This window comes from Mus caroli, unplaced genomic scaffold (assembly GCF_978045245.1).
Source record: "Mus caroli unplaced genomic scaffold, Mus_caroli_1 scaffold_1, whole genome shotgun sequence".
Lineage (NCBI taxonomy): Eukaryota > Metazoa > Chordata > Mammalia > Rodentia > Muridae > Mus > Mus caroli.
The window spans coordinates 54274791-54292543 of record NW_028227256.1 but is presented as its reverse complement, the minus strand read 5'-3'; the positions used below and the strand labels follow the sequence as shown (position 1 = coordinate 54292543).

The 17753-nt window shown below is 38.8% G+C and overlaps 1 protein-coding gene across 5 annotated transcripts; it reads left to right on the top strand.

Moving 5' to 3' along the window:
* The first annotated feature begins 2 nt into the window (after positions 1–2).
* Positions 3–17701, top strand: Tyw5 (tRNA-yW synthesizing protein 5). Of its 5 annotated transcripts, none has more exons than XM_021170506.3 (9): positions 3–192; positions 4859–4994; positions 9571–9640; positions 11800–11844; positions 12196–12218; positions 12401–12540; positions 14386–14473; positions 15122–15238; positions 17103–17701. In XM_021170506.3, the coding sequence occupies exons 1-9, from the start codon at positions 115–117 to the stop codon at positions 17357–17359; spliced, it is 954 nt and encodes a 317-aa protein (XP_021026165.1). In that variant the 5' UTR covers positions 3–114; the 3' UTR covers positions 17360–17701. The 5 variants fall into 5 exon arrangements, with proteins under 5 accessions (XP_021026165.1, XP_021026157.1, XP_085693560.1 ...); XM_085837434.1 differs by lacking the exon at positions 12196–12218 and adding an exon at positions 1257–1434 and having other exon boundaries at positions 61–192; positions 4859–5013; positions 12403–12540; XM_021170498.3 differs by lacking the exon at positions 12196–12218 and having other exon boundaries at positions 4859–5013; positions 12403–12540.
* Positions 17702–17753: the final 52 nt, after the last annotated feature.

The window sequence follows — 17753 nt, the reverse complement described above, 5'->3', positions numbered from 1 at the left end:
CCGCCGCCCTCTGGGGTCAGTCACCTACGCGGACCATTTCTTCCGGAGTAGTGTTTCCCGGGGAAATCACGCGTGGACGGACTCGTCTAAATTCCCAGGCCTGTGAATTTCACCATGGCTGAGCAGCGTTTTCCGGTACCCCGGCTGCAGGGCGTCTCCCGGGAGCAGTTCATGGAGCATCTTTATCCACAGGTGAGGAGGCCCGCCGCGGGAAGGCAGGGGAGACACCCCGGGACCTTATGGCGGCCCATCTGCTCTCCTGCAACCCAGTTCGGGGGAAGAGAAGGCGCTCTGCTGTCAAGGGAGAGAGCGGAAGGGACCTGCAGCCCTGCTCGGGAATTCAAAGCCCTGGAGAGAACGGCCCCACATTTCTGGGGAGCAGGATGACCGGAGAAAGCTGGGTGGCACGAAGCTCACTGAGAGGTCGCGCGTGTGGCTTTTCTGACCTCACGTGCTCCCTTTCTATGGAGTTTTCCTAAAGTCTAGTTCAGGATCCCTCGCCCTTCTCTTGCTTGGTCCTAACAGCCCCTGGAGTATTTCGAGATATTAGATTTTTGAAGCTCGATATTTAGGTCTAATGAAGGATTGCAGCAGGGAAACCAATGGAAATAGTCTCGTAGGTTTCCTCTGGTACAAGTCATTCATTGATTTAAGCCTGAATCATAATTAAGGCTTAAGCCCTTTAGTTTTGTTTTTTCCGAGTCAGAGTTTCTCTGTATAGCCCTTGCTGCCCTGGAACTCACTCTGTAGACAAGGCTGGCCTCGAACTCAGAAATCCGCCTGCCTCAGCCTCCGAAGTGCTGGGACCAAAGGCGTGCGCCATCACTGCCCGGCGCCCTTTAAGTTTTTAAAGAAAGAAGTAGCAGAAAGTAGTTAGATTTAAGAAAAGAAAACAAGTTTGCTCTCAGGACTTTTCAAGAAAGTCCAAGTATCAGAATAACAGAGTAAGGATTCTGGCGAATATTCTAAGGGAAAAAAGTCTCTGAAGTATGTTAGTGGTCTTAGGATGGGATCTGTAGCTACAGCTACGCTATGCTGCTGGAGCAGCCTGAAGTGTTCCTTTGAGAAGACAGGATTACTGACGACCCTAGAAGAATTTCTAATCGAGTCACTATAAGGCAGAGTTTAAGTTTACTAAGAGGTTGTAGTTCATGTTTCAATAGAGAGATGCTTTGGGGTAATACTATAGTTTGATCAGGGAAAACCACGGCTCACTAACATTGTACAAGGAGGTTAAGACCTGTCTTTTTTTACAGGTCAGTGGTGGCACATGCTTTTAATCCCAACATTCAGGAGGCAGAGGCAGGCAGATCTCTGGGTTCCAGGCCAACCTGATCTACAGAGCAAGTCCCAGGACAGCCAGGGCTTCATGGAGAAATCTTGTCTCAAAAACAAAGAAGAAACAAAACCAAAAAAAACCCAAAATATAAAAAGGCAAGTCTTTTACTGCTTGTGGAGCTTTAGTCTTGCTCATGAGAATCCTAGAAAATAACTGTCTTACAGGAAAGGTGATAAGCCGTACCTGGTCATATGCATTTTGGCCTTAGACATGATTTGTTACTATTATAATATTCTTACTTATAAAAAGAAATACCTCCATGTAGGCAACCTCCCAGCAAGATTTTTAAATTGTGCTGGAATTATTATTATTATTATTATTATTATTATTATTATTATTATTATTGAGACAGGGTATCTCTGTGTAGCCCTACTTGCCCTGGTACTTTGTTCTGTAGATCAGGCTGTCTCAAACTCACAGAGACCCACCTGCCTCCCTAGTGCTAGGATTAAAGGTATGTGCCATTACATCCTGACTAGTTGTGCTGAATTCTTACCTCTCAGCTGGTGAGAGACTTTAGACTGCAGGATGAGGACCTTTCTATCTCATGTCCTTAAATTTCCCTGTCTTCCTGCCTCACCTCAGTTGCTGTAAGTCTGCTAGAAATGGAACAAAGCAAATCAACAGAAAAATGGCAGTTTTTCATCAGTAGTCATATCATTCATTCCTGTACTGAGATAACTAATTCTTGACCACATATGTTGCCCAACGTCAAGAAGCTTTGATAATTCACCCTTGGTGAGGGTGTATTGACATAGCAGCCAACTGGTTTATACCAAGTGATTTAACTCTTGATATGGCTTACAAACTACATGTTTACTTTAGAACAGAGTGATTTTTAATTCAGTGACTGTTCCATACAGAAAATAATGAATTTTTCTCATTTTCACTCCTATCACTCACTCTCACCCCACCCTCTCCAATTGCACTCCTTGTCAACAGACCTCTCTCCTACTTACGTGTGTGTCACTGGATTTATAGTAATTTCATATTTATTTATTTGGTTCTTTTTTCTTTTAAAGATTTGTTTATTTTTATGTACATGAGTACACTGTAGCTGTCTTCAGACACATCAGAAGAGGGCATCCAATCCCATTATTACAAATGGTTGTGAGCCACCATGTGGTTGCTGGGAATAGAACTCAGGACCTCTGGAAGAGCAGTCAGTGCTCTTAACCACTGAGCCATCTCTCCAGCCCAGCAATTTGTTATTTAAGAATTTACTTTGCAGAGATTTCTTTAAATATATGACAGTATCTACAGGACTCTATTATACTAGTAGTTATTGGAAGTAAACTATACATGGGAGTGTAATTAGATAAATTATTACTCATTCTTTGATATATAAGCTATAACAAAGAATGACATGTGAAAACTAATAGCAATGAATTTCAAAGTATACGTTTTAAACTTGTAAAAAGAAAACATTGGGTTTTTTTCGTTTTTTTTAAAAAGAAAAAAGCAAATGTATGTTTGGGGTACTTTGGATAAAAGAAATATAGGAATAGTACTTAAGAAATTAATTGGCTGTCTCTAGAGGATGAGTGAGGATGAGCTGAAAGAATGTGATGAGATAGCTGGCCTTAGGGGAATCAGATTAATACTTTACGATCTAAAGTAATACAAGAAAAACAAAGAGGGCGTTGGGAAGAGGCAGTTGGATTTCTGTGATTTTTGTGGCCAACTTGGTCTACATAGTGAGTTCTAGGCTAGCCAGGGCTACATAGTGAGACTGAATCAAACAAACAGAATTCAACAGAAGTGAGAAATGATTATTTAAAAACAACCCTAAAGTTTAAAAAAAAAAAAAAAAAAAAAGCAACAAGCAAGCCTGTTAGGAGTTGTGGAGAGTGGAAAAGTTACCTTTAAAACAATACTTTAATTATGTGTCTTCAATCCAAAGGTGATAAGGACTGAAAACAATTCTAGTGAGAAGACTTGTATTTTATAGCCCTGTGAGCTAGCAGTTCTGAGAATGTTTTCTGGAAATTCTAGAATATTGCAGATGATTAAATATTGATGGTGGGAAATAAGTTTTTTTTAACTGTTGATCAAAAAACTTGCAAAGATACAAACAATAAAGGCTAGATTTAACCTTGGCATATGTTTTATTCATACTGCATAGTTCGTATATGTTTAGAGATAGATATGCAATTGAGTGTCTAGATATGCCCTTACATGTCTTTTCCTTTTAGAATTGAGAAAAGAGAAGTTATGATAAAGCACTAAAATAACTCCTGTAGGGTAGATGAATATAATAAAAATACATTATACAGATACATTAAAATGTCAAAAGGAAAGTTCCCAGGGAAAAGAAACCAGAGTTTTCATAAATGATGGATTGCAAAGCTGGACAGGGAAAATAAAAAAGATAACTGGATCATCTTATTTTGCTATAAAGTAAGGAAATAGTTGGTTTAAAAAGTCACAAAGAAACCAGCCCTCTAGTCAAATCTACAATAATTTGAACACTAAAATTATACCAGTAAAGCTAGAGGCAGAGGGATTGAGTAGATGTTAGGGTAGAACATCGTGTGCCACCTGATGTGCCCTGGGAGTTCTAAACCAACCCTTTTGTGGAGCATTCCTTACTCAGATTTAATCATGGAGAAACTAGATAAACCCAAATCCAAGGCCATTCAACAATTAATTGGCCTGTGCGCTCAAATATATTAAGGTCATAGAAGACAAAGAGAGCTGATGAGCCGTTCCAGATGGAAAGAGCTGTGCTCATTGGATCTGATATGGCATCTCAGCCTGAATTCTAGGTCAGGAAAGAACTAGGAAGGAAAATATTGGGATAATTAGTGAAATTCAGATGCGCATGGTATGTTACATAATAATATGTCAGTGTGAAATACAACTCTGATAATTTCTCTGTAAGAGAATAGCTTTTTTTTTTCAGAAGATATACTTGAGTCTTGGAGATGAGAGGTCATGATGTTAACAATTTAACTTTGAAATGGTCCAGAAAAATTAGTTTTAGTAACATATCTGGGGCCGGGCAGTGGTAGCGCACACCATTAGTCCCAGCACTTAGGAGGCAGAGGCAGACAGATTTCTGAGTTCAAGGCCAGCCTGGTGTACAGAGTGAGTTCCAAGACAGCCAGGGCTACACAGAGAAACCCTGTCATGAAAAAACCAAAAAACCAAACCAAAACCAAAACAAACCCATATCTGTCTTTATACACTGAGTTTGTGAGCAAGTGATAACACAAATGGAGTGCGTATTGGAAAGCTGGTGAGTCAAGTAGAGAGGCCATGGCAATACTTATGTTGTTGCATTTCTTAGAAAGTTAAAATGATATCAAAATTAAAAGTTACAAAAATAAGGTAAACTTTAATTATATTTTTTGCCTTAAATAACATGAAAATACTTTAGTATTAGAATTTATGTGTTGATGAGGCTGTTTTGTTTTCTGGTCCTTAAATATATGCTTTTAGTTGGACATCTTAGGCTGAGATGAAAGCCACACTCTGATACCAAGGTAGTTGCTGTGTTTTTCACCTTCATTACAGAGAAAGCCTCTCGTGTTGGAAGGACTCGACTTAGGATCTTGTACAAGCAAATGGACAGTGGATTACCTGAGTCAAGTTGGAGGGACGAAAGAAGTGAAAATTCATGTTGCTGCAGTTCCACAGATGGACTTCATTAGTAAGAATTTTGTCTATAGGTATTTTCTTCTGAGGTTATTCTGGGGGTACAAATAACTTTTCAAATCTTTAAAAATATTTTTACATCATTATATAAAGACCATACTGCATTTCATCTTTAGTTTATGTAATCATGGAATAGCTTACTCCTTTTTCATGAGTGGCTTAAACGACAAGAATTCTGAGTTTACATAATTGTACAGAGACATTTTCCACAGGTTTATTTTTTAAATATAGGGAACACCCTGTGTTCTGTGGAGCCATGGAACAGAGAATTTCTATTCTTGGAGTTAGGTTGCCTCTGAAGTTGTGTGCTGTGTTCGCTGAGTCTTTACTGACCCATTTCTGCTGCCATTACCCAGCACAGGAAGTTTTCTTAAAGCCTGTTATTTCTTTCTGCCTTGTATTTGGTGTCTACTTTCTTTGGTTTAGTGTCATTTAAAACCATGCTGGATCTTCTCCTGATGAATGACCTTGCATGCTAATAAGATCTTCCATTCTTGTTTGATACTGTGTTGTCTGCGATGGGTAAGTCAGCTGCTGAACTTGTAAGCTTGAAAGCCTTAAGGTCACCTTGCAGATTTCACGTGCCTTTTATTCCCATGCAATTCATTAAAAATATTAGCTTAAAAAACAGTGTTCACATTCTGAGCATGTGCAGTTCCCAGTAAATTAAATCTATTGAAAAGACCCTGTTATTCACAGAGGATTTCAGGTTAGAGATGAGCTGAATGGTTTCTGTCCAGGCCGTCCTACTTTCCAACCCTATGTGGTAGTTGCCACAGCACTTCTCAGTTTCTGAGTGAGTAGTCACCACAGTAGCTCTGGGATACTTCACAGGCCACAGATTGAATTTAATTGCCAGAAATTTTTCCCAAGTGTAAGAACTTGGCACTTTTAATTTAATCAAAAAAGTGGGAGAAAGTCCTAGAGCGATGAGTGTTCTTCAGCCTGGGGTTAATATTACTGATTTTCCATAGTCTAATGCCATAACAAGTGGGTATTGAAACTTCATCCTGGATGGATTTGATGTTTACTTATGTCTTGAACTTTTCAAAACTTGCTTTTCAAACACATATATAATGTAATAGTTTCTATTCCAGCTTTTTCAAAGCCTTTCACTAGAGCTGTCAAAAGCATGAACAATTATTTTTGTGCAAGGAAAAAAAGTAGATGTGTTGTTTGTTTTTCCTATTGTGGGAATATTAAAAAAGACCTGCCAACTCTCTGCACTACCACCGGCGATTCTCTGCCCTGGCGGGCTGGCCAGCCTGTTCTTGTGGAGACTCTGACTCAGAGCTCCAAAATCTCTACCCAGCTCAGTAAGTTCCCACTGGCGAGTTGCTACCATGCCAGCCCTGTGCTTCAAATCCCCCACAGCCTTTGTGGTGCATATCAGGCAAACCCACTCTTTGCCGCTGTACCTTTCTCCCTTGAACCCAGATGAGCCACTGTGTGAAGGAAAACACCACACAAACTTAGTTCAGAAATAATGATAACTTAATCACTGGGCACAACAACTAAAATCCTAATCTGTCAGCCTTATTAAATCTAAATCCTCTGGTGGTGTATCCTGACAGATCCGCCATTAAAACTGGGAAACACTAATAGCCTCATCTTGCCTTCATGTTATCCCCATCTAAAAAATGCCCAAACTCTCTCCTGCTTCCTTTCTTCCTCAGTCCCACCTATTTGCCCAGTGATTGGCTCCTTTATTCATTAGGGGATGGTTCACAAGAAGTCACCTGAGTATGTGACTCATTCCTCCTCCTCAGCCCCTCTCAGGAGAGAGGAATTAGCATCGAAATACAAGCAACCCCAGGGATATCCACAACATTTCCCATTTAAAATATAAGATAGTAAATACAAGTATTGCTTATGACAATTTTACAGATGAGAAAAATGAAGGTTTAAGAAAAGTACCTTGGTGCTGCTAAGAGGATAAAGTGCATATTGCAGCTTTGATGACCTAAGTTTGATGTCCTGGACACATGGTAGAAGAACCACCTCCTATAAGTTGTTTTGTGACACACACATACACACACAGACACAGACACACACACGTCATGGTGTGAATGCACCCATCCACATCTTCCTCCTTATACACAAATATATGTAATAATTTTTTAATTAAAATTAAATAATTTATCTAAGATCGTATAGTTTAAAAAGATAAAACCCAGGGTGTATATTCAAATTTGCCTGTCATAAAAACCAGGGGAACCGTTCTTTGATAATCTCACTTACTGTTGTGCGTGTGGATCCTAAGAAACGACACTGTAATAGAAGTCCTTCTGCTTAAAAGCATTATGGGGCACAGAGAGCCTAAGGCTGGGGAGCTTCCCAACAGCTGTAGGGACAAGGTTGTGGCAGATTAAGGTTCTACTTCTCTGGATGCAGGGTCAGTTGTCAGCCTAGCTTTTGTGGAAAAGTTACAAGCATTCCTTTGTTCCCCTAGTAAGGGAGAACTCACTGTGGGTAAGCAATTGCCCCAATTACACAGGTAGCTATGGGCCACATTAGCCTCCCCAGATCTTAAAAGAGGCTTTGGCATGGATGATAAGTGTTTGTCGATAGTGAGGCTTTCAGTAGGAAGCATAGAAAGGAGAGTGCCAAGTAAGTTTGCTTTGTAATAGGAGATGACCCTGCGTTGACCTCAGGAAATATCGGAGCCCTTTCTTTCTGGAGTGTTCACTCTACACCACTCCCACCAGCAATAGCTTCAGTCTAGACTTATATTCACACTCACATCCTTCACAAGGTGACAGAACAGTCACTTAGGTTTTCAGAAGAACTGGAGGCTGGCAGTATTAGCAGAATGTTACCAGTGAATTCTGTAGATCCAAGTCATCTTGGCCAAGCAGTGATAACTTATTCTTAATAGAACAAGACTATGGAGTGACACTGAAACATGCCCCCGCTTAGGTAAGTGTTCCCCAAAGCCAGTGACTTGAAATGGGCCACAATAGCTTATAGATTTCTTTAAGGGGCATTTTTATGTGCTGTACACAGGAAAACCACATTCCTGTAAACAGCATTGTCTAACATCAAACCTTCATCTTTTTCTAGTATATTTTTAGGAAAACAACAATGATAGGAAAAGTAAGTTATCCCAAGTCATTATCTCATTGATGATATAGTTTATAGCTGTCTTAGGGTTTCCAGTACTGTGAAGAGACACCATGACCAAGACAACTTCTATAAAGGACAGCATTTAATTGGGGCTGGCTAATATGTTCAGTTGGGCTGGCTTATATGTTCAGTTCATTATCATCAAGGCAAGAAGCATGGCAGCATCCAAGCAGACATGGTGCTGGAGGAGCTGAGAGTTCTACATCTTGTTTGGAAGGCAAACAGGAGAAAACTGGCTCCCACGTAGCTAGGAGAAGAGTCTCTAAGCTCATCCCCACAATGATTCTTCCTCCAACAAGGCCACACCTCCTAATAGTGCCACTCCCTGGGCCAAGCAAATATACGCCACCACAATAACTCTTCTACCTCGTATTCCCATTATATCTACTTGGGAATGAGACTGACAGGTTTTCAGTGGGGGTTAGAGGACAAGCTTTTCAGGAATTCTTTGTCTTGCTGCTGATATAGTACTATCTTCATGATTGGGAAATGGTTTTGCAGTTTTTAAAAAACTGATTAATAATAGGGTTAGAAGCCAGAGTCTGGTGATAGCTAGGAAGCTCTCTGCTGATAATCTACATCTGGAAAATGCTTTTAGTTCTGGAAAGTGCTAGGACAACTGGAGCAAAGTAGCCCTCTAACTTGAAGATATGGTGTACTGGAAATAAATGTTGTTTCTTAAATGTCTGACCATTTTCTCTAGAAGCCGTAACATGGCAGGCAGAGCAGGGGTGAGGGGCGGAAATGTCTTCCCTAGTAAGCTCGTTACTCATGTGAGACTAGTAGCTTGTCTCATTTACAAGATTTGTTTGCCCATTACACTTGAAGACAGGCCAGTCAGAGCCCCAAAGTCTGTGTATTTTAATTTTACACTTAGAGTTTACATGGATGAGTTGCTTGCATGTATGTATGTGCACTGCATTAAGTGCACTGTGTGTGTGTGTGTGCGCGCGCACGTGTGTGCGCGTGTGTGCGTGCGTGGTGCCCAAGGAGGCCAGAAGAGGCCACTGGATCCTCTGAAATGGGAGTTACGATGGTTGTGAGCCATGCATGTGGGAGCTGGGAAATGAATGTACATCGTCCTCAAGAGTAACACATGCTCTTAAACACTGAGCCCTCTCTCCAGCTCTAGTTTGTGTACTTTCAGAGTAAGCTGACACTGTGGAAGCACCTCTCAGTAACTTGAACAGAAGGACAGTGGCCTTTGAAGATCCATCTGTACCATATATTTAAAATCTTTAAATCTAAAAATTCAGGTAACAGTCAAATTTATATACTGCTAGATGAGTATTGAATATTCAGGATTCCATCCATGTGGATTATACTAAAAACTGCATTTTTCAAAGCATGTGACACTCAAGTATACCAAGCCTGCATGCATAGTGGATGAATTACTAGTTGGTATGTTATTTTTACATCTAAGGATTCTGTTATGTTTATTTCAGAACTTTACCTTTTAACAAGTTGGTCCAGAGAGCAGCTGAAGAAACACATAAAGAATTCTTCATTTCAGAGGTAATTTTTTTTTTTTTTTTTTTTTTTTTTTTTTTTTAGAAATAACCAAAGCCATATAGAAATGGGTTTTGTGTGTGTGTGTGTGTGTGTGTGTGTGTGTGTAGGCCAGAGTAATTTTTATGAGGAAAGGCCTTTTGGAACCTGGAAGGCTAGCTAATGAATAGGCTCCAGGGAATTTCCTGTCTTTGACCCCTGTTCTGGAATTATAGGTGCACACTGCCAAATCTGGTTGTTCTTACATTGGTGCTGGGTATTGAACCAGCCTCCTGTTTATACAGCAAGAACTTTATCCATTGAGTCTTCTCTTAGTGGACTTGTTTGAAAAGGACCAGTAGGTTGTTTTCTACAAAAGATCAAAAATGATGTCTCAGAGCTCAAATCCCTGATAGCCATTCTTTGTGGGTTTTTTGTTTTTTGAGACAGGGTTTCCCTGACTATACTGGAACTCATTCTGTAGACCAGGCTGGCCTCTGACTCAGAGATCTGCCTGTCTCTGCCTCCCAATGCTATAGCTATTCATTAACTCTGGTTGGCTATTCTACAAGCTGTAGCTCTGCTATTTATTTGCTTTCAAACCTTGGCCAATCTATTTTTTCTTAATATATTTATTTCTACATGAAGATTAAAAACTACTTATTTTATAAGGTTTTTGTAAGGACTAAGCGAATAAAATAATCTTAGCAGTGTGCTTGGCACAGAGTCTACCCACCAACTATACATCATTAATCCTGCTTCCTCTGAAAAATTCAGATGTTAATAGAAAACTTTCTTTTCATATCTTACATTAAAATTTCCACATTTTATAGTTACCAGTAGTTTCTTTTATCTGTGTAACATTTGTTCAAGATTAAAGCAGGGTTTTACATTATAGTGTAGTTCTGAGTAATATATATTTAAATATCTTGACTAGGGCATTAATTTATGCTTACACATAAGTACAATTTTAAGTTATGTTAGAGTTGGAGTGATACCTTAGTCGGTAAAATATTTGCACAGTAAGCATGAAGATATAAGTTGATCCCCACCACAGGTGTAAAATGCTGGGCACCCTGGCATGTCCTTACAGTAATTTTAGTGCTGGGGACTAAATCCTCTTGAGAGACAAGAGGATCCTGGAGCTCACTGACCCACCAGCATAGCCAAATTGGTGAGCTGTCTCAAAAAACAAGGTAGACAGCCATCTTAAGAAGAAACACAAGGGGTGAACTTCCAGCCTGACCATGATTAGAATGTCTCGTAAAACCAGCCTTCATCAGTTGTTCCTCAATACTGTGGCCATTCTTTGCATGTGGATATTCAGTGCTTTTAAAGATTTGTTTTCCCATCAAAAGTTAATGAATGGCATAGGTTTAAATATCCATGAAATGTGTCATAAAAGAATCAAAGACAAACTAAGTTTAAAAATTATGGAGTATACATAAACAGATTAGCATGGATTCTCAGTTAAGTTATAAGGAAAGTTGACACTGAGATTGGACTCAGAACATCAGGGAGTACTGCCTGTGGGAGGAAGAGGATGCTGGAGAGGACTTGGGTGTGTGGTGCAGAGCCATCAGACACAGCTGTACACAGCTGGTAGTCTACCAGTTCCCTGTGAAACCTGAGCAAAGTATCCATCAGGGGAGTCCTGCATAGGTGGCAGCTTGCTTCAGTCAGAAGTGTAAATGATAACTTTTGAAACTGTTGGCATAATTTTGCATTTCTGAGTCATGTATGAGCTGACTCTTTAGAAGGTCTTGGTGTGAGAATGCAGGTTATTGGGGATAGACACAGTCTGGCACAATGCAGTCTCCTGGTTTTTAATGTGCTAAAGGGTGAGGTTTTTATTTACCTCATTTTATATTGTGTCAAGTTTATTGTTGGACTCATTTTATTTACCAAATGTTAAAACAGTGTGAGTTGAATTATACGTTAACCAGGAGCTTAGGACGTGCTTATGTTGCTGTTAGAATTGTTTATTTACTGTTTGTGCATCCAGTTTTGAGCAGCAGATAAAGACATTTCTTTATGTGGCCACCAGGGGGCATCGGGGGGGGAAGGGTAAGGTAGTTGAACTTTTCATATGATGTAACTAAATCATGTTGTAAGATTTACTCCCTTCTTATTTCTTCTTATTGTTTTAATGAATGCTGATGGTATTTTTCTTTGGGATATTTAAGGACGAGAAATACTACTTACGGTCACTTGGAGAAGATCCGAGGAAGGTAAGAATTGTGGATTTGAAACAGTCACTTAAAATGTAGGTGAGAATTTTCACATTATCACTATGAATTTTATATTATTGTTGGACATATAACCCATTTTGTTGTTGTCTGTTTCTTTCGATGATCTGTGCCTGAGTGAGAAATTTTTAGAAGTTGATTATTTACTCAGAATATAGAATCTTAGAGTCATCTAAATTACACACAATAAGAACCCTACTGCTAAGTATTTTACAGATGATAGTTCAGCTAATGACATATGACCTAAAAGTACTGAAGATTTATTAGAGGGGCCTTTATGTGTATTCAGAGCCAGATTATTAATTCAAACAAATATCTGAATCTTGCTGACAGTAGGAAGAACTCCTTCACTGGGAAGTTTGGGTGTTGCAGTTGGGCTTTTCCCATCATTGGGCTTTAAAGCACAGAATGAAGATGGCCTCTTCGTCCTTACTACACGACGTGTGGGCGGTGTACAGTGATCCTTATGTCTATGTTGTGTTTATTATGAAATTCTTTCCAGATACTAATCTAAGTACTTTTGAATATCTGTCAATTCAGGATGTTGCAGACATCAGACAGCAGTTCCCATCATTAGGAGGAGATATTACATTTCCAATGTTCTTCAGAGAGGAGCAGTTCTTTTCCAGTGTTTTTCGAATTAGTTCACCTGGATTACAGCTCTGGACTCACTATGATGTATGTTACAAAATAAAAAATGTAAAGGTTCAGAAGGCTGTTGCTCTTACAGGTCTAATATTGATGGTTTGAGCTCTATGGGCTAGTTTGTAGATCTGTGCAGTGTCATTGGCTGAAAAGAGGAGCTGTGAGTATAGAGGGGCAGTAGTAATGTGGAGTCAGCTGAGAGCAAAGCCTAGCTTCTTGCATGGCTCTCAGTGGTGAGGTTCTTACATCATCACAGACTTAATAAAGCATAGATAAAAGGGAGTTATGGTTTTGGCCTGTGAAAAGGGGTCACCGGGGTTGATAGGGGGGAATGTAGAGGGCAAAGCAGTATGATAGAAAGGTCTTAATGAAACAGCTGACTGGCTGTCCAAGTCATAGTGTGTAGGGGGAGGAGGGGCTTACTGGGAAGGTTGGGCAGGAATAAGAGTTGAAGGTATCCAGAGGTCTTCGGATATATCCTGTGAGAATCTTGGATGTGTGCTGATTTGTATATGAGCAGGATGTGCAGTCTTTGATCTTGATTCTGTGTTCTTACAGTTTTATATGCTGAAATATACATGTAAACATAATAAGCAAATTTGAAATGGTGGTGTGTTCAGTTTTGGTGTTGGCAGCAGGAGAAACAAGAAGCTAATGCAGGAACCAGTACTTTCCCAGAGCCTTTTGGTGTTTTGAAATGGGACTTCTGTTTTGAACCGCTGGCTAGACTTGACCTTAGACCTTTCTTTCTCTGCCTCCCAACTGGCAGGAATCTTAGGTGTGTGACAACGTGCCAAAATGAGTTGCCATGTCTATGGATCTTTTAGTATGTCCTAAAACTTCCAGGGGATTTCAACATAGTAACTCTATAGTTAATGAGACAGACAGGAAATCTTAGCATATTTCCAAAGTTGTATTGGAATGATTAGTAAGAAAATGACATGCTTCATACATTTTTAGCTTTATAGATTATGCTTTAAGTTTTAAGTATTTCCTTTGACATTGAATGACAATAGGACATAATACTTTTCTTAAAAAGAAGTCAGAGTGACGGAGGTTATAATTAGAGTTAAGGTTTGCTAGTGAAAGGTTAGTGCTAAAAGAAGATTGTGTCAGTAGTGACAATCCACGAATAATCGCTCACTCGCTCACTCAGTGTATGTCTTAATTCTTCAACTGAGTCATGTGCTTCTGCCTTTTAACATTTGCACAATCTGCACCAAGAGAGGGTACCCTTTATATACCCAGGGAAAGTTAACAGTGATTCATTGAAAAGCATACTATGGAAATTTGCCTTAATGTAGTCCTTTGCACATAGTCTCATAATCAGTTTTCATGACCATGTATATGTCATGTATGGGTGATGTATATGCAGTGTTTAATAGTAGCTGTGTTAGTGCTTTCTATTTGATCCAAGGAATTCCTCAACAACGTAGTAAGACCATCATTAACCAAAGGCCGCCTCAGTTGTACTTACACTCTATTTCCACGTCCTGTTTTCCCAATTTGCTGGTCCTTCTCATGTTTCTTTTTTTTTCTTTTTCTTTTTCTTTTCTTTTCTTTTTTTTTTTTTTTTTTTTTTTTTGGTTTTTCGACATGGGAAGGAATGTCTTCAATTAAGACACTTTGAATTATGACTGTAAGAGTTTTGTGTAAGTCAAATCTCACAAAAGGAATAGGGTTGAAGTAACATGTAGTAACTCAGGTATGTGATCTTGGCTGCTCAGAAGCAGGTCAGCATAGGCAACATAGGCGAGATCCTGTGCAAACTCCACCCCCACCCCACCCCCAAGAAGAATAGGGTTTGAAGTTAACTATTTAGAATGTCATTGGATTGACTTTTAGATATTGTTTACACATCTCCTTATTGATCTTTAGGTAATGGATAACTTTTTAATACAAGTGACAGGAAAGAAGCGAATTACACTGTTCAATCCTCGGGATGCACAATATTTATATTTATCAGGTATGATTTGTTTCTAGAGTTTATTCAGTTATTTTAAAATAATATAGGAAGACCATGTTGTAGGATACTGCTTCCTAATGTACTGTAGTTTCCATTGTGTGTATGTGGTGATTGATAGGCAGTGGAAAGAAGGAGGTTTCAAGGCTAGTTGTAGTGGCACACTCCCTACATCCCAGCACTGGGGAGGCTGAGGCTAGTGGATCTCCGAGTAGCTGGGCTACAGAGTTAGTTCCAGGACAGCCCTGGCAACACAGAGAAACCCTGTGTCAAAACAAAACAAAGGAGAGAAGTTCAAGGTCAGTCTGGCATATGTGAGAAGCTATCTCAAAAACAAAGAAGCCAAACAAACATACACACACACACAGTTTGAAGGTTATCTTATAGCATTGCATAGATGATGGATGTCAGTTGTCATATTTAAAGAATGGTCATTAAAATTTATCTTAGGTTCCAGAAGAATAGTTAGTTCTTATATTTTGGTTGTGAGCCTAGCCTTTAACAGCTGAGCTATCTCTCCAGCCCAATAGTTCGTTCTTATAGTGTGAATACAGTAATTGAAAAGAACTAAGTTTCAAATTTATATTTGTGGATTGCTTTCTAAAATGTGGGCTTGGTTTAACCTATCTGATCTCTCTTGGGGACTTTGAGGTTCTAAATCAGAAGTGCTGAATATCGACAGCCCAGACCTGGATAAATACCCACTCTTTCCTAAAGCAAGGAGGTATGAGTGCTCCCTTGAAGCTGGAGATGTCCTCTTCATTCCTGGTAAGGCTTCTAAACCATACTAATGTATTTTTTATTTGTGTATAGATATCCAGGTACATTGTATCCCATCTGCCTATAGTCTTCAGAACAGTAAACGATACAGGTTTATATTCTCTTAGCAATAGGCTGTACCGTTAGTAAAGGGATGTAGTAGATCATTCCATCTGTTATTCACATAACTACATGGTGTTTTCTCAAAATATATTCCTGTCATAAAGCAGTCCATAACTTGTTAAGATAGTATTGTGAGTTACCTTACTAAAAACATGAGTATCATCAGATTTGAGAAAAGATTGTACCTGGTGGTTTTTTTTAAAATTATTTTATTTCTAAAGTATATAGACTTTACCATTTCTAAAAGGAATTTACCATTTCTAAAAGATTATGAATTTTATTAAATATTATAATATCAACATCTGAAAATTTTTTTCTGTATAGTGTCTGTGTTCAATAAATACATGTTAGTCTAGATGCTCATAAAATTTCCATGTTGTTAGTAACTATGATAATATGGCTAATATTTGTAATTAATACTTATTACTTAAGTGAATACTTGGATTATATAGACCAAAAGTAATGGAGTTTACTGGCCAACTTCACTTGTGTAATTCTATTTGCTGTATCAATACATTTGTAGTCCTAAACTATTGATACCTTTATTCAGTGGTAGAATTAACTTTTGAAACACCCATAAACAGTAAAGATCAGGTGACATACTCGGTTAGACTGTAAATTCCTTGAGCATAAGGAGCCATGTTCTTGCTAAGTTCTATATTCCCCATAGAGCAGCACTCTTCCCACAGCTGCCTCATGACCGTGGTGCACTGACTGACTACTTGTCTCCTTTCAGCAACAACGCCGTTATCTTAAGTCTATTGCCAGTTTGTAAATTAAAGTTTTGGTTTTCATATTTAGAACATTATTTTAGCTATGTAGTTTTCTCTTATTCTGTTTAGATTTTGTAGGTTATATTTGTAGATTCCCATCTTTAGACTTAATTATCAGAATGTTAGCTTGTTCTGGTATATTAACAAGTGAAAGAAGATTCTGAAAGACCTTATAATTAAAACCAAAACTGTTGTAAGATTACTTTTATAAATAAAAAAAGTATTGTTTTTCCATGAGCACTCTTAGAACGTATGTCTCTACGATTTAAACCCTCCTTTCACAAGACTAAAACATTTCTTGGCATGATTATCATTCCATCTGTTACACTGAGGTGTTCTTTAATATTCTTCTAGCACTTCCATTTTGAAAATGTTAGTTGAAAACAGTAAACTTTCTAGTGAAAATGAAAAAATAGCTCAATAATGTGATCAAGTTTCTTCTTTATCACCACTACCAGCAAACAATTTGCTGTAGCTGAAAAAAATAGACGATGGGTCTATGTACCTTAGAAATATAAAAACTAAAGCAACAGTGCATGCTGCCCAAGTTAGAACCAGATTGCCACTGGAACAGGAAGTGTTTGAGACCGATGACAGTATCAAGTCACAACGGACCAGGCATAGTCTTTAAATAATTAAAATGTTCTGTGTACACAGTGCTCCTTGTTCTGATGTGGTTGTGTAAATCAGGAAGTGTAAACATGTAACACAAAAGACTGTCCTGAATCTGAGAATCTCAGAGCCAATACAAGCTAGATGGGAAGATGACAATTCCTCAGGCAATGAGAACAAGGGCTGTGCTCCTGACACTGAGCTAGCTGGCAGATGAGTGAGTGACTGGAAAGCAGGGAGCATGCAAGCGATGGGAGCTTGCTACAGACTGCCTTTATGCAACTTGTGATATTTCACTGACATTTGTTTTTTTTTTTTAACTGTAGGTTTTATTTTTAACTTTTTTTTAAAACCACTTTCTGCAGCTTTATGGTTCCATAACGTCGTTTCTGAAGAGTTTGGAGTGGGGGTGAACATCTTCTGGAAGCACCTCCCGTCGGAATGCTATGACACAACAGATACCTATGGCAACAAAGATCCTGTAGCGGCATCCAGAGCTGTGCAGATCTTGGACAGAGCTTTGAAAACACTGGCTGAATTACCAGAGGAATACAGGGACTTCTATGCACGCCAAATGGTCTTACGTATTCAAGACAAAGCCTACAGCAAGAACTTTGAGTAAAAAATGAACTAAATGTAATACAATTTTAAAAATAAATAAAAAGCAGCTCAAGTATTTGAAAACTATAACAAGATATAAAATTTAAAGATTTTTTTAAAATAGGAAAGATAAGTCTGAGATTTATAGTATAAAAGGAGATGCATATCTGATATCTACTTGGTATAGATTGAAAATGCTTAGCGGGACCATTCTTTAGCTCTAAGATGTAAATAAAATTTGGAGTTAATAAAAAAATCTATTGAATCACACACTACATAAAGTCTGTTGGTGGAGTGGCCGTCTTTGTTTTTTTTCCAAGGATTTAGTGATACCACCAAAACCTTGTTCACCCCACCCCCACCCTACTGTCTTTCAACCACAGGATTGGCATTATCCTAGGTCTAGCTACCCTCGT